The 13,877-nt window shown below is 37.7% G+C and overlaps 1 protein-coding gene across 1 annotated transcript; it reads right to left on the reverse strand.

Annotated features, from left to right (window-relative positions):
- Nucleotides 1-1,826: 1,826 nt before the first annotated feature.
- Nucleotides 1,827-7,025, reverse strand: ASCL4 (achaete-scute family bHLH transcription factor 4). Its single transcript, XM_075938295.2, has one exon. The coding sequence runs from the start codon at nt 6,377-6,379 to the stop codon at nt 5,816-5,818; it is 564 nt and encodes a 187-aa protein (XP_075794410.2). The 5' UTR covers nt 6,380-7,025; the 3' UTR covers nt 1,827-5,815.
- Between the last annotated feature and the right edge of the window lie 6,852 nt (nt 7,026-13,877).

The raw sequence follows: 13,877 nt of genomic DNA on the forward strand, positions 1-13,877 counted from the left end.
TAACTGGCTTTGACTGCTTTACTGCCTGAAGTATATTTTCCTATCGTACCTTGTGTTTTTCTTTGGCCATTTATTGATACAGAGAAATATAACATGAAAGCAGTATGGCTAGGCTTTGACTGAAGAAATCAGATACGTAGCTATTTGGGGATTAAAAGCAATCCCATGGCCAGGATTATACATCTTCAAATTGTGATAATATCAATAAGCAAATGGGTTTGTAATTTAAATGGGAGAAAGTGGGGGGAGCTTTAGACATTCTTTTTCCATGTTTGATAGAAAGATTACAGTGGATGCATTTGGTGTAGAGAAGTTTGATAAAGTTATTGAGCATTTTCTTAAGGATAGGAGAACTTGTCTTTCTTGTAAACAGTAATTGCGCCAAATGGAGAGAATTCTTTTGTTCAACTTTTTTTTATTAAAACACTAGTTCCCAGGGTGACAAGCTGGATCATCCTGTTTTCAAAGTCTGATAATGATACACTTTATACACTTTGAAGAAGACAATTGTCTAGACAGATACAGCTTTTGAACTGTAGCATTCACTTAAAATTTTTTTTGCCATTGTTACATATAGGAATTGCTGATCTATAGTTGGGGATTTTTCAGCAGTCTTATATTTCCTTGTGCTAAAATACTTGTATGAGAACAGGGATTGTCAGAAAATAAAATATAGATCTTTCTCTTCCAGAAGAATCTTTTTTTCCTTGTACAGTGTTTCAGTGGAAGGAATTTCATTCCCAGCTAGCAGGTCATTTCCAGTCTTCATAAATAATCTGGTGGCTATTACATTTTAACTCTTTCATCTTTTGTATCTGGTTGGCATTCTTAGAAGTCTTCACAATTGTAAAAAGGCATAAAATATACACTTTGAAAACAATAATAAGCCCTATGACCACAAACATATTGAAATATTACTCTGCAACAAGTTCACTTGATTTGAATCCTAGGTCTTTTTTCTTAGTATTATTTCATATAACCCTCTGCCCAGAAGGTAACATGGACATTGTGTCCAATTTATGTTTATTGGTTTGGATTGATTTTACTATTAAAGATAGTTTGTTTGTTTCCAAGGGCTCAACATCAAACATTTACAAGTAACAAAATGGAGCCACATAAAAATATGAAGGGACAGTCAGTGTCTAGCTCCTGTGGGGAGCGGATAAGGGGGGATGATTCAAGGAGCTCTCCATGCTCACATGCAGCCTCTGTGGTCTCCTGAGTGTAACTGATGTGCTCTGTTAGCATGCCCTAAGTCACTAGCCACCTGAAAGGCAGCTGGGAGGGGAAGAGCCATGGCACCATCCCCCTCTTTGTTCAGAAGGGCATTTTTATATGTCAGGGGAAACCAAGGAAGAGGTACGGTTTTGGGGTTGGCTGTGCAATGTCTCTGGTAAAGACTAGTGCCTTTGAGGTACAATGTGATTTGAAAACTCTTTGGAATTCTGTCCAATACCCTCTGCCCAGGAGGTAACATGGACATTATGTCCAATTTATGTTTATTTGTTTGGATTGATTTTACTATCAAAGATACTTATATACAATGGTTTTCATCTTCAAAGCACTTTACAACAATTAAGATTCATAGCATCCACATGAGGTACTATAGATGAATAAACATTACTCTTAAATAACAATGTACATGAAAAACACAACTCTCTGTGGGAAACTGAGGACGGGGGCGGAGGGAGAAAAATCTCTGAGGCCACAAAGGTAATCAGGACAAGTCCACTCCTAAAAACTGGATCAACTTTGTTGCATCCCTTGATTGTGCCATACAGTTAGGTAGACCTAATCCCCCATATATGTGGTTAGGTTGATGGAAGAATTCTTCTGTCAGCCTAACTCTTGCCTCTTGGATAAGTGGGACTACCTGCATTAAGTGGAAACCCCGTCCATGCCCACAATTCAAGAAGGATGTTGATAAATTGAGGAGAGTTCAGAGAAGAGCCACAAAAATATCAAAAGATTAGAGAATATGACTTATTGACTCAAGGAGATCAAGTGATTTATTTTAACAAGAAGAAGGTTAAGGAGTGACTTGATTGATTATAGTCTGAAAGTACCTACATGGGGAACAAATATTTAATAATGGACTCTTCAGTCTACCAGAAAAAGGAATAATATGGCTATGGCTGGAACTTGAAGCTAGACACATTTTTACTGGTAATCAAATGCAAATTTTTAATGGTGAGAGTAATTAAGAATATAAGAATGGCTATACTGGGTCAAACCAAAGGTCCATCTAGCCCAGTATTCTGACAGAGTACATCTATACAGCAGCATTATTTTGGAAAACTGACGCTATTTAAAAATAACAAAATGTGGGTCTACACAGCAAGCCATTATTTCAAAATAATGTCGAGACGGAGGACTTCTTACTCCAGCTGCTGTAACTCTCTTTCCATGAGGAGTAAGGGAAGTCAAAGGAAGAGTGTTCTTCCTTCAATTTCCTGCTGTGTAGCTAGCACCAAAACCTGAATTAAGCTATTTCGACTTCAGCTACACAATTGACGTAGCTGAAGTTGAGTTTCTTAATTTGTCTTTTGCCCTACTGTGTAGTCTTATCCTCCAATGACCAATGTCAGGTGCCCCAGAGCAAATGAACAAAATGTAATAATCAAGTGATCCATCACCTAGTTCCCATTCCCAGCTTTTGGCAAACAAGAGGCTAGGGACACCATCCATTCCCATCCTTCCAAATAGCCATTGGTGGACCTATCCCCATGAATTGATCTAGCTCTTTTTTGAACCTCGTTATAGTCTTGGACTTCACAACATCCTTTGGCAAGGAGTTCTACAAGTTGGCTGTGTGTTGTGTAAAGAAACACTTCCTTTTGTTTGTTTTAAACCTCACTGGCAATTTTTAATTCAGAATTAGATATTTTTGTAAAAGTTATATTCTAGGAATTATTTGGGGGAAATGCCATGCCCTGTGTTATGAATGAGACCAGACTAATTCTTTCTTCTGATCTTAGAGTCTGAATCTATGATGTGGAAATCAGCTACACTACAGTGTTACAAATGCAGTATCATTTGCTGTCATAATATAGACATAATCTTAGTACCAGAGCCAAGAGTAGAAGACAGGAAAGTCTCAAATCCTGTTCCTGTTCTCAGACTACCTTACCACCACCCCTTCCAGAGAAACATGAAAACATATATGCCTGAAAAGATATGTTTCAGTGCTGGAAATATCATCCGTACCACTAGAGACAACTGTCCATGCAGAAGTAGGTGTTTTAAAAGCAGCCCGGCTTTTAAAAAAAAGGAATATGGTATATAAAATCCAGGGGACTAAGGATCTGTGATTCACTATCATTTTTACCAGGAGTTCTTCAATACTTTTAGAGCGGAGTGAATAATTCATAGCGAACAACTCTGACAATAAATTTAGCTTCTTATTGTTTGTGCTTTGTCCGTCAGCAGATGATTATTTCTAAAAAAAAATGTCTTGTTTACAATTATTTACTGAATAATTTTGGTCTGCAAATAGATAGTGAGCAGCTCATTACTAAAAATCAACATGGAAAGTACTACCTTTGAAATGTCAGTTAGTTCTGATTGGACACATATATCACATAATAGTCTTTTTGTTCCCTAATTAGATAAAAAGAACTCTCAACAGGTTTACATTGCAAATGTTCACACTTCTGAGTTTAATATTTGCTTTCTATTAATTTGTCATAGACTTATGACTAGAAGGACCATTGTGATTATCTCATCTGATGTCCTATATAACACAGGTCATAGAACTTCCCTGAGTTAATGCCTCCTTGAATTAGTACCTGTCTTTTAGAACAATTTCCAATCTTAATGTAAAAATTTCCACTGATGCAGAATCTCCCAGCATATTTGGTAAGTTGTTCCAATGATTAATTACCTTCACTATTAAAATTGTGCCCCTTATTCCTAGTTTCAGTTTGTCTTGCTTCAGCTTCCAGCCTTCAGATCTTGTTATACTTTTGAGCCCTCTATTATTACATTTCTGTTCCCTTGTAGGTACCCACAGACAGTGAACTGGTGACCCCTTAACCTTCTCTTGATTATGCTAAATAGATTGAGCTCCGTGAGGCTAGCTTCCCTTATTCCTGAAAATTCAATTTCTGGGAACATTTCTCACTCTCTAATATTCATGTAAAGTGAAAATAAATACAGTCTGAGTTAATTCAATATTTTTAATTTAAGTGAATATTCATAGACATATTTTGAGGTCTTTGACCAGTACTAATGTTCATTCACATTTGCACATGAACATTTTCAGAATTTCAGTCACGGTATCTGAAAAGGAAGCTAAGGGGAGAAAACCATCATATCAAAGTGAGGCCCAAAAGTAGAAGTCTGGAAATGTCATGGGGAAGGGGAGTTTAAATGTTTGCTTTGGTATGATTTTAAAGTTGGGGGGGGGGGGGATAAATTATTTGGAGAAGGGAAGAGGAAATACATTATGAGCCCTGTATCAACACAACACTTGAGCACATGCGTAATTTTAAGCATATATTTAAGTGCTTTTTGAATCAGGGCTTCAGAGAGTAGTCAATGAAGAAAATAAGAACTGAGAAATGTGGAGAAAAACTCCAACTGCCTTTTGAACAATAATTGTTCAAATTAAATATAGATTGTAGAGCTCAAGCTATGTATTTTAGAAAATCTGTTTTAAAAAAGTAATATAATATTTTAAATGTAAGGAAAATGCCCACATTTCATATGAACATACTTGAAGTATTTTATCATTTGTGGACACTAGTATGTGATTGCTACAGGAGTGTGCATCCATGTATATTACTTCTGACCACCAAACAGATGTCACGATCAATAGCATTTTGCCTGCAAATACAATTTGTATAAATGGAGGTGCACAGGGAAAAGGCTGATATCTTCATCACAGTTTCATGACTGATTGGGGTTTTACAGAACTGTATTTAGCACATTAATTGGTATTGGTTAGGATGGAAATTTCAGACATCATTTGCTGACAGCAATTCTTTAAAATAAATCCCAAGGTTTCTTCACATTCTCACACCTCCAAAGCATACTAATTACAGACTATCAGTTTGCATTAAAAAGGACATTGCCAAATAGTTTCAACCCCAAATGTAGATTTTATTTATTTAAAATTGTTTTTCAAAACCTAATATTAATAGAAATACTGTCATGAGTTTTAAAAATGTTGGTGAAACATATGCTATATAATTTTTACATTTTCTCTCTCCTTTCCCCATTCTGCAACCACAATATTTGCAAACCAAACATTGCAACATTGTATCAATGCATGGAAATTTGAAAATAAGCCAAACTAGGAAACAACTCCAAACCGGATTAATCTAATATATTTTCATTGTCCCACTGAGTGAAATGCAAAAAGTAGCCAGACAGTTTTTAAAATCTAAATTACTCTTCACCTTTTATGCTGTTTCAGGTTTAATAATCTAAACCACAATTTGTATACACAGCTGAGGAAATTTGAGAGGAATTTGTTTATCCTTACAAACGATCTTTAAAAAGTCTCAGAGGAGTAGCTGTGTTAGTCTGTAATTTTAAAAAACAAGTAGTCCTGTGGTGCCTAAGAGACTAACAAAAATATACAGGATCATGAGCATTAATGGGCCTTACCCATGAAAGCTCACGAACCATCTTTAGGCTACATGCATGCAAAAAGAGTGAAAAGAATCCTCTCAGACACTGAAGATACCTTTATTTTCCCTGACTCTTTCTCAGGATACATTTTGACCTGCAGAAAAATTATGTGGATTTAGATACAGTAACAGAGTTTTTGGTTGGTTTTGATTACATCTATTTTGGAAGATGCTGTTTCTTAGATGCAAATCTCCTCAAACTCACTGTATGGAGATGAAGATAAAGAGGATTTAGACTCTCCATCACTGTTGCATTCCCTTCTTAGATCAGGACTGGAAGCATCTGTAGCCTCCATAGTGGATATTGCTTCCTTAGTGTTAGACCCTAATGAGTGACAGTCCAGCAAACTCTGAAGGTGTTTAATGTAATTTATTGCAGCTCTTAGGGTCTCCACTTTGCTGAGGCGTTTGTCTGCAAGCTCCCTGGGAAGATGTTCTCGGAGGCGTGCATACCCCTCATTCACACAACGCACTCTTTGTCTCTCTCTCTCATTTCTCTTTCGAATGAAGGCAGGCTCAAAAGAATAGTCGTAGACTCCTACATAGCCAGAGAAAGGTATGTAGGAAAATCTACCCGAATAACTACAGTAGGGTTGGTCCCAATAAGTTGGACTGAAATGGAAGGGAACTCCAAAGGGCTCTCTCAGTGATAATCCATGTGGATTCACATGGTTATTACCCATGGACATAGCTCCCGAGAATAACATCCCATTCAATAGTCCATCATTCCTATTGCTGTCCATTGTTTACCAGTGCAATTTTCGTCTCAAATTTGGCTTTCTGATCTTGCTTTAATCCATGCATGGAGGAAACATTTGTACGGGGTCCTCTGCCCCACAGTCTGCTCCGTTCTTGTGGGTGAAATCTATGTCCAGATTTAAAGGCAAAAGTAACAATTCATGAAGTCCACCGTATGACTGAAAATCAGCTCTGCTCCTCAACCTTATATAGAGGTAGGATGCCATCTAATTTATAGAGCAGCTTTTAGGACCATCACTCCACACTTTAAATCCACCCAGCATTTCCTCTGATCTTTTTCAAAAGATAATAAGAGGGTTCCTATATTCCTTTTCTTCTAGCTTGAAAGTGTCCATAGAGTTAACACCAAACATAAACAATCTTCCAGTCTTAAACACTTTTCTTGTATTGCACGCCACAGTATCATTTGATATAGTTGTCTCCAAAAGATGGGTATTTTCCAAAGTTTACAGAGATCTTCAAAGTTTTGGCAGAATCCCTCCCATCTAGGAACCAAAAATCTCTTGTCAGCTGGAAAACTAGCCAAAGGCTTTTCACACCGAAATCCAAAATGCATCTGCAGCCTTTGTTGTTCCTGCTGTTCCAATCTTACTGAAACAGTTCTCCTAGCAGTATGCAAAACTTATATGGTATCTCTCTAGCTTTCTAGGGAGACTGAGATATCATCAAAGAAAGAGTGCTCTCTTGTGGTAGCAGATCGTCTCACATCAAGATTAAATACAACTCCAAGAAAGGAAATCTGTGTTTTCTTGGTGTTTTCTTCAGCAGAAAGGAAATTTTTTCCAGCAAGTTCTGCGAAGAACGGGGTTCCAAAATTATATATATAATGAATTATTCATGATTCTTTTGTTCATTTTTCATTGAAATTCTTGTCTGGTGGAAAATGAGGAAGTGGGTCTGGCCCACGAAAGCTCATCATCTAATAAACCATCTTGTTAGTCTTTAAAGTGCTACATTGTCCTGCATTTTGATCATCTCTGGTGAGGACTACCTGCTTTAAGCAAAAAACAAAAAACACCTTAAATAATCCCCTCTCCTCTTGCAGGCATGCTGTGGTTGTAAGATGTTGGGCTAGATTCTGGCCCATGAAATCAGTGATAGTTAGGTTCCTACGCTCCTTTGAGGATCTGGACCTAAATGAGTGAACAAAATTTGCATGCCAAGAAATGTGCATGTGCCTGGTACAGAATCAGAAGCTGGCAATACCAGCCATCCTCACTAAGCCCAAGATACATTCCAAAAAAATTGGACGTATAGTGAAACAACTTAAACCAGGGACATTTTTTTTCCCACAGCTGACTTCAATTTGCACAAATTCGGGAGAGAGGAGGTTGTACAGTTTAGGAGAAGGGAATGGGAGGACTTATAACGCATCAGTTCCTACAAGCATAAACGACTTTAGTGTGGAAAGGATGTATACCGGGACGACTTGTAGTGGGGACGCCCTGTAGTGACATCAGCATTCCCTTTTTTAAAACAAAAGGAAAAACTATATAGCACTTTAAAGACTAACAAGATGGTTTAATAGGTGATGAGCTTTCGTGGAAGTGGATCTGGCCCATGAACGTTCATCACCTATTAAACCATCTTGTTAGTCTTTAAAGTGCTACATAGTTTTTCCTTTTGTTTTAGCAAGATCAGACTAACACGGCTACCTCCCTTTTTTAAAAGTATGCTTTGCTTTCTGTGTGGGGTTATTTTGCAATCCTAAAAAACAATGCCACAAAAGTGTCGTTAAAAAAATTAGAGTATTCTTGACTTGGGGATCACTGCAAACAGTCCTGAGGCTGCGGCAGAATCAGTCCCAAGAAGCCTCAGAAATTTGGGAAAAACAAAGATGGCATATAGCTACTCCTCCACCTCTGGGACCTATACTGAGCACAGCTCAACCAGCACAGAAGATTGGGGCCATAGTATTTTGTACCATTACTATACAAAATAAGAATGGCCATACTAGGTCAGACCAAAGGTTCCAATCTAACTCAATATCCCGATACTGCCCACTGCCAGGTGCTTCAGAGGGAATGAACAGAACAGCTAATCATCATCCATTAGCAGTTTCTTGTGTGGTTGGGCAGCCACCTAGAAGAGATTCAGGTGCCGCCCATCTGATTAGCAGGGCACTGACAGCCAGCAGCATATGTTTCTACTGGTAGTGTACATCCACACATGCCTTGGTGTGCATAACAACATTTATTCCACACATGGATGAAAAAAATTGAGGGAACACTGATCATTAGAATTTGATACCTTTCATATGGGGTGAAACCATTTTCTATCAAGACTGGATGTCTTTCTAAAAGATAAGCTAAAGTTCAGACAAAAGTTATGGGCTTGATGAATTAATTGGGGAACATTCTATTGTTAATGTTTATGAAAGAGCTCAGGCTATGTCTACACTACAGAGTTTTGTTGGAAAAAATGACCATTTTTCTGACAAAACCTGAGTTACGTCCACACTGCAATTACATTTTTCTGAAAGTAAATTGAAAGAACAGAGGGGTTTTTTTCTGGTGTTGGTAATCCTCCTTCTACAAGGAAGAAGCCTTTTTCAGAAAGAGCTCTTTTGGAAAAAGGCGTGTGTGGATGAGGAAGAGGGAGTTCTTTCAAAAGAAGAGGAAAGAGGAAAAAGTACAGGTGCCCTGGTGGCCACTCCGTCCATAGTAATCACAGCTTAAATGCGAGAGAGCGTCCATTCAGTGTGGACACTATCTTCAAAAAAGCAGATTGATTTTTTGATGCGCTTTTGTGTGTGGATGCTCTCTTTTGGAAGAAGTTTTTTCAGAAGATCTCTACCAAAAAGAGGTTCTTCCGAAAGAAGCCTTCAGTCTAGACATAGCCTCAGACTAGATCAGTATTTCTTAAACTTTTTAACCATAAGTTGATCAAAAAAAACCAAAACAAACCAAAACAAAAAAACGGCCATTTTGAACTCTGTTGTTCTCCGCGGCACACCTCTGACTGCCTCGTGGCACACCAGTGTTCCCTGGAACACAGTTTAAGAAACACTGGACTAGATGATCATATTGGTCCTTTCTGTCCTTAACATCTGTGAAAACACAGAACTCTCCCATAACTTTAAGTACAGCTTTTGCTCTCAGTAAACCCTACCATAGCCATGATTTTATTATTTGGTTTTATTTAACAAATGAAAATTATAGGGTTTTTCTTTAAAGAAAAACACCCTAACCCTGCTGTTTATGCAATTCTAACACTCCAGCATTGTGCTAGATTAGGAACTAAGATTCTCTGGCAACAAATGGGATGCTGACCAGGTCTGTTTTTGTTGTCCAACTTAAAAAGCAAACAGCTAGCTTAAATGGAAATAAATTAGATTCGTATAATTCTTCCTTTTAAAAATTGTCTAATGTGTCATTAGCAACACAGTACTGGCACTTATTTTTTAAACTATGTGATTTTTAAACAGTGTACCTGTGCCCAGAAAAATTCACTGCGGCTATTTAAAATCCTGGATGATCTTTGTGTTCTCTAAAACCATTTCTAATGTCTAGCCACGTTCACAAGGAAGAATTATATTTCAGTTGTGAAACCCAAACGCTGTTCTTTACCATGAGGCTTTTATTTCAATGTTTACTGTAAACACCATTTACTTGCAGTTCTGAGAGCACTTACAGCCCTTCTGTGTTAAAGGGATACACGATTTACCTAAAGTAAATCCATTTTCTTATTTCTTTAAAAATACAAAATATTCATAGAACATAAATACTAATTCGAATGATCAGAAAACCTAGGTGCATATCAAAGTCTACACTGGTACTGAACAATTTGCTTCAACAACATGAGAAAAATGAAAATATGTTGCTAATTTTTGTTGAGTTATTATATTCACCAGTTAATGGGATTCTTTCAGGCTGAAATTTGCCTCTTGCAGAGAACTAAAAGGAAGTCTGTGCACCTATTAAGTCCCAGTGAAGATCTCTGGTGAGAGCATTAGTAGGATTGAAGTGATGGATATTTTGTGTACCGGCTGTCTTGCAAGCTAGATTCTGTTCACCTTACCTACACAAACAGTCCATCACACTAGATCCTTTGATCTCTTTCCACAATCCACTCCAACCCAGATAGAATGTTAGTATCTGGTTCTGTTCGTGTTATTCTAAATCAGGAGTAGCCAGCTAATGGAGTTACACTGATGCAAAAATTACTATTAAAGGAGAATCGGGGTCTTAGTTTTTCACTAATTTACTGTTAAGTCAAGACCCTTCAGACCTCTGAAGCAGGAGCTCAAGAATTTATGGATTCCTTCTTAATTAGTCTCTTCTTAAATTCCATCTTAAAAATAGTAATTGGGATAGTTCATAAATTCTCCATGATGTTAAAATTTGTTTTCTTCATTCGCATCTTACACGTCAATGTGTTTATTCTTAATTATCTACTTGAAATGACTAGAAAATGTTTCCCACATAAATGAAAATAAAATTTAAATAATTATTCCCTCTGGATGCTGTTTAGTCATAGTTTTGATTGCACATCTCACACTATGAATTGTACATTCAAAACAATATAATTTTGACAGTGTAACAACAACAACAAAATCTCAATAGCAAATATTTTTACTCAGCTTTTCATCTTGCAATTGGTGACACTCACACTAACTGGAATCATGTACATTACTTGTATTGTGTGAAGCTTTGAAGCCAGTGGCATATTTTCAGCAACAGTTTTCCAGTGACAAGTATTCCCTGTGGATCTTGTCTGAAATTAAGCTCAGATTGATTAAAATGCTCTGGCAGAAGTACAAGAACCAGCTGGATGCATGCACATGCACACCTGTTTCATAAGTGGTAATGTCAAAATGATTTTGTGAGTAAAACTAACATCCAGAAAGTAGAAAAAGTGGTAAAGGAAACTATATCTGTTGTATGGTTTATGCCTTTGTTATGCCTTTTGGGTTGAATTTCTCATTGTAATTTATGTTAAAACAAAGTTTATATATTGCCAGCTTCTTGTGTTATCAGCATACTGCAATAATAATAATAATAATAATAATAATTAATAATAATATTTTGCATTTATAGAGCAACTATGGACTCCAAAACATGCTACAGCTCAGAACATTTATGATTTTGTACAATTATAAGATTGTTGTCTCCTCTTCAGAATGTGGCATCTGTCCCAGTTTGACAGCCAAAAATAAGAACTGGATTTAATCTAAATTCTTTTATCATATCCATTAGCATGGTATCTGTGTGCTGAGTAACGAATGATACATCAAAAAGGGGGAAAAATCAATTTTTTGTGTTAGAAAACTGGGCTTAAACCTGGGGGGTAAGATCAGAGCTCTCACCCTGTTTCTTGGCATTTCTGAAAAAAGGGCAGATTTACAACAGCTGTAGATCTTAAATAGGCATGAGAAGTATATATGGACCCTGCACAAATTTCCATTAATGAGTATTAAAATGCCATGCTCAATGCACCTCTTTCTGCCTGAGACTGGAAGAGTCATCCCTTCATGATGTCTCCAGTAGCTACTGGTAATCTGAAGATGAGAGCTATGCAACTTCTCCTAACTGGATGGTATGGTTGGCCATTACCTCCATACAGGTAAGTTGCCATAGTAATACATTTACAGATAATAAATACTCTCCGCATAGAAGTAATGTCTTGCCTTTTAGAATAAATGTTTTTTAAAGGCCGTATCCATTGTTCATGGGTTTTTAGAACATTTTTTTCCCTAGAACAGCACATCAGACATTCAGCACACATCTCTCTGCAGACATAAGTGAATTTCTCAGGCAACTGCGATTAATATATTATCACTGACCTACCCTAGACATTGCTATATGATTTAAACTGGTCTTTAGATATCAGTTTTCTAAAGGGGTAAAGTTATATGACAACAATACAAGGCAGAGAAGAGAATGGCTCAAGGACTAGGTTGTCAGTTAAAGATCCTCTCGTTTCTGTTACTGGTTCCAGTATAGCTCAGGCTGATAGCAATCAAATGATAGCAATTTATGGTCCTGGTTTAATGGCCAATGTGAAACAAGGTAATGGTTTTAGTGACACAGACACCTCTCCAGTAGGAACTGGACTTATGCTACTACCATAACTGGCATTAATTCTGCAAAACTTGGTCTAGCTGTATGACAGAGTCCAGGACTAGTATAACAGATGATGCTGCAGCGTGCAATTGAGACTGTGGCACTCTATATCTCAGGGGTGTGCCTTATAACCCCCATAGTTATAATTTGTATATAATGGTGATATTTCATATAAAGCATGCCATGTAAGGTCTCACAGGAAAAGTTATGAGGTGCTAAAAGCCATTGCTCTCAACATGTATATCATTAGTGAATATAGTTATGAGACTGTGTTGTATGGTTGTCACTAAAATATGCTGCAAGTTGAGGATATGCCCAGATATTAGCTCTCCAAAGACAAGGGAGGTAAACAATGCCCACATGGGTGTAAGACGGTGTTCCCTGTAAGCTGGGTGCTTGTGAAACCACTCAGGACAGATTCAAATGCTGCCCAGTTGGTTAGCAGAGTGCCAACAGTTAGGTTTTTTGTTTCTACTGATGGTGCACATTCGCACATGCCTTGGTGCACATAAACATTTATTTCTCACGTTAATGGAAAAAATCCAAACATGGATAGAAAAGATTAGAAGGAACAACCATGAACAGCCATCATCAGACAACCATGAACAGCCATCATCCAGAAAGGGTGTTACAATTCAATGGCCTGCTTGCACACAAGGCCACAACAGGAGAATTGCTCGACCATGCCTGGTGGCCCCAGAAAGCCCAATGAACATGCCTGAACTTGTGTTATCCATGCACATGGGCTGAGGATATAAAATGGGGACAGAGGCCACGTGGTTCATCCTGTCTCTTTTCCTACCTGTGCTGAGGGCAATGAGAGCTGGAGCTAAGGAAATTAGACTCCAAGCTAACAGGGAGAGCCTGCATGCGAAAGATTGTACCCAACCTGCAGTATCCAGTGAGGAGAGGAAAATTGCTTTCACCAGCTATTGCCTAGTTTAATAAGGTTGAGAATTTAGACTCTATGGCTGTATCTAGACTGGCCAGTTTTTCAGAAAATCAGCCGCTTTTCTAGAAAAACTTGCCAGCTGTCTACACTGGCCGTTTGAATTTCCGCAAAAGCACTGACTTCCTACTGTAAGAAATCAGTGCTTCTTGTGGAAATACCATTCTGCTCCCGCTCAGGTAAAAGTCCCTTTTGCGCAAAGTTTCTGTGCAAAAGGGCCAGTGTAGAAAGCTCAGATTTGTTTTCTGCAAAAAAGCCCTGATCGCGAAAAGTGCTTTTGCGGAAAAGCGTCCGTACCAATATAGACGCTTTGTTCCGAAAATGCTTTTAACGGTAAACTTTTCCATTAAAAGCATTTCTGGAAAATCATGCCAATCTAGAGGCAGACTATGCTTATCTTTTATTTTCCTTTGGTAACTACTCTGACTTTATGTCTATCACTTATAACCATTTAAAACCTAGCTCTTG

The sequence above is a fragment of the Pelodiscus sinensis genome, chromosome 1 (genome assembly GCF_052426305.1).
Source record: "Pelodiscus sinensis isolate ZL-2025 chromosome 1, ASM5242630v1, whole genome shotgun sequence".
Taxonomy (NCBI): domain Eukaryota; kingdom Metazoa; phylum Chordata; order Testudines; family Trionychidae; genus Pelodiscus; species Pelodiscus sinensis.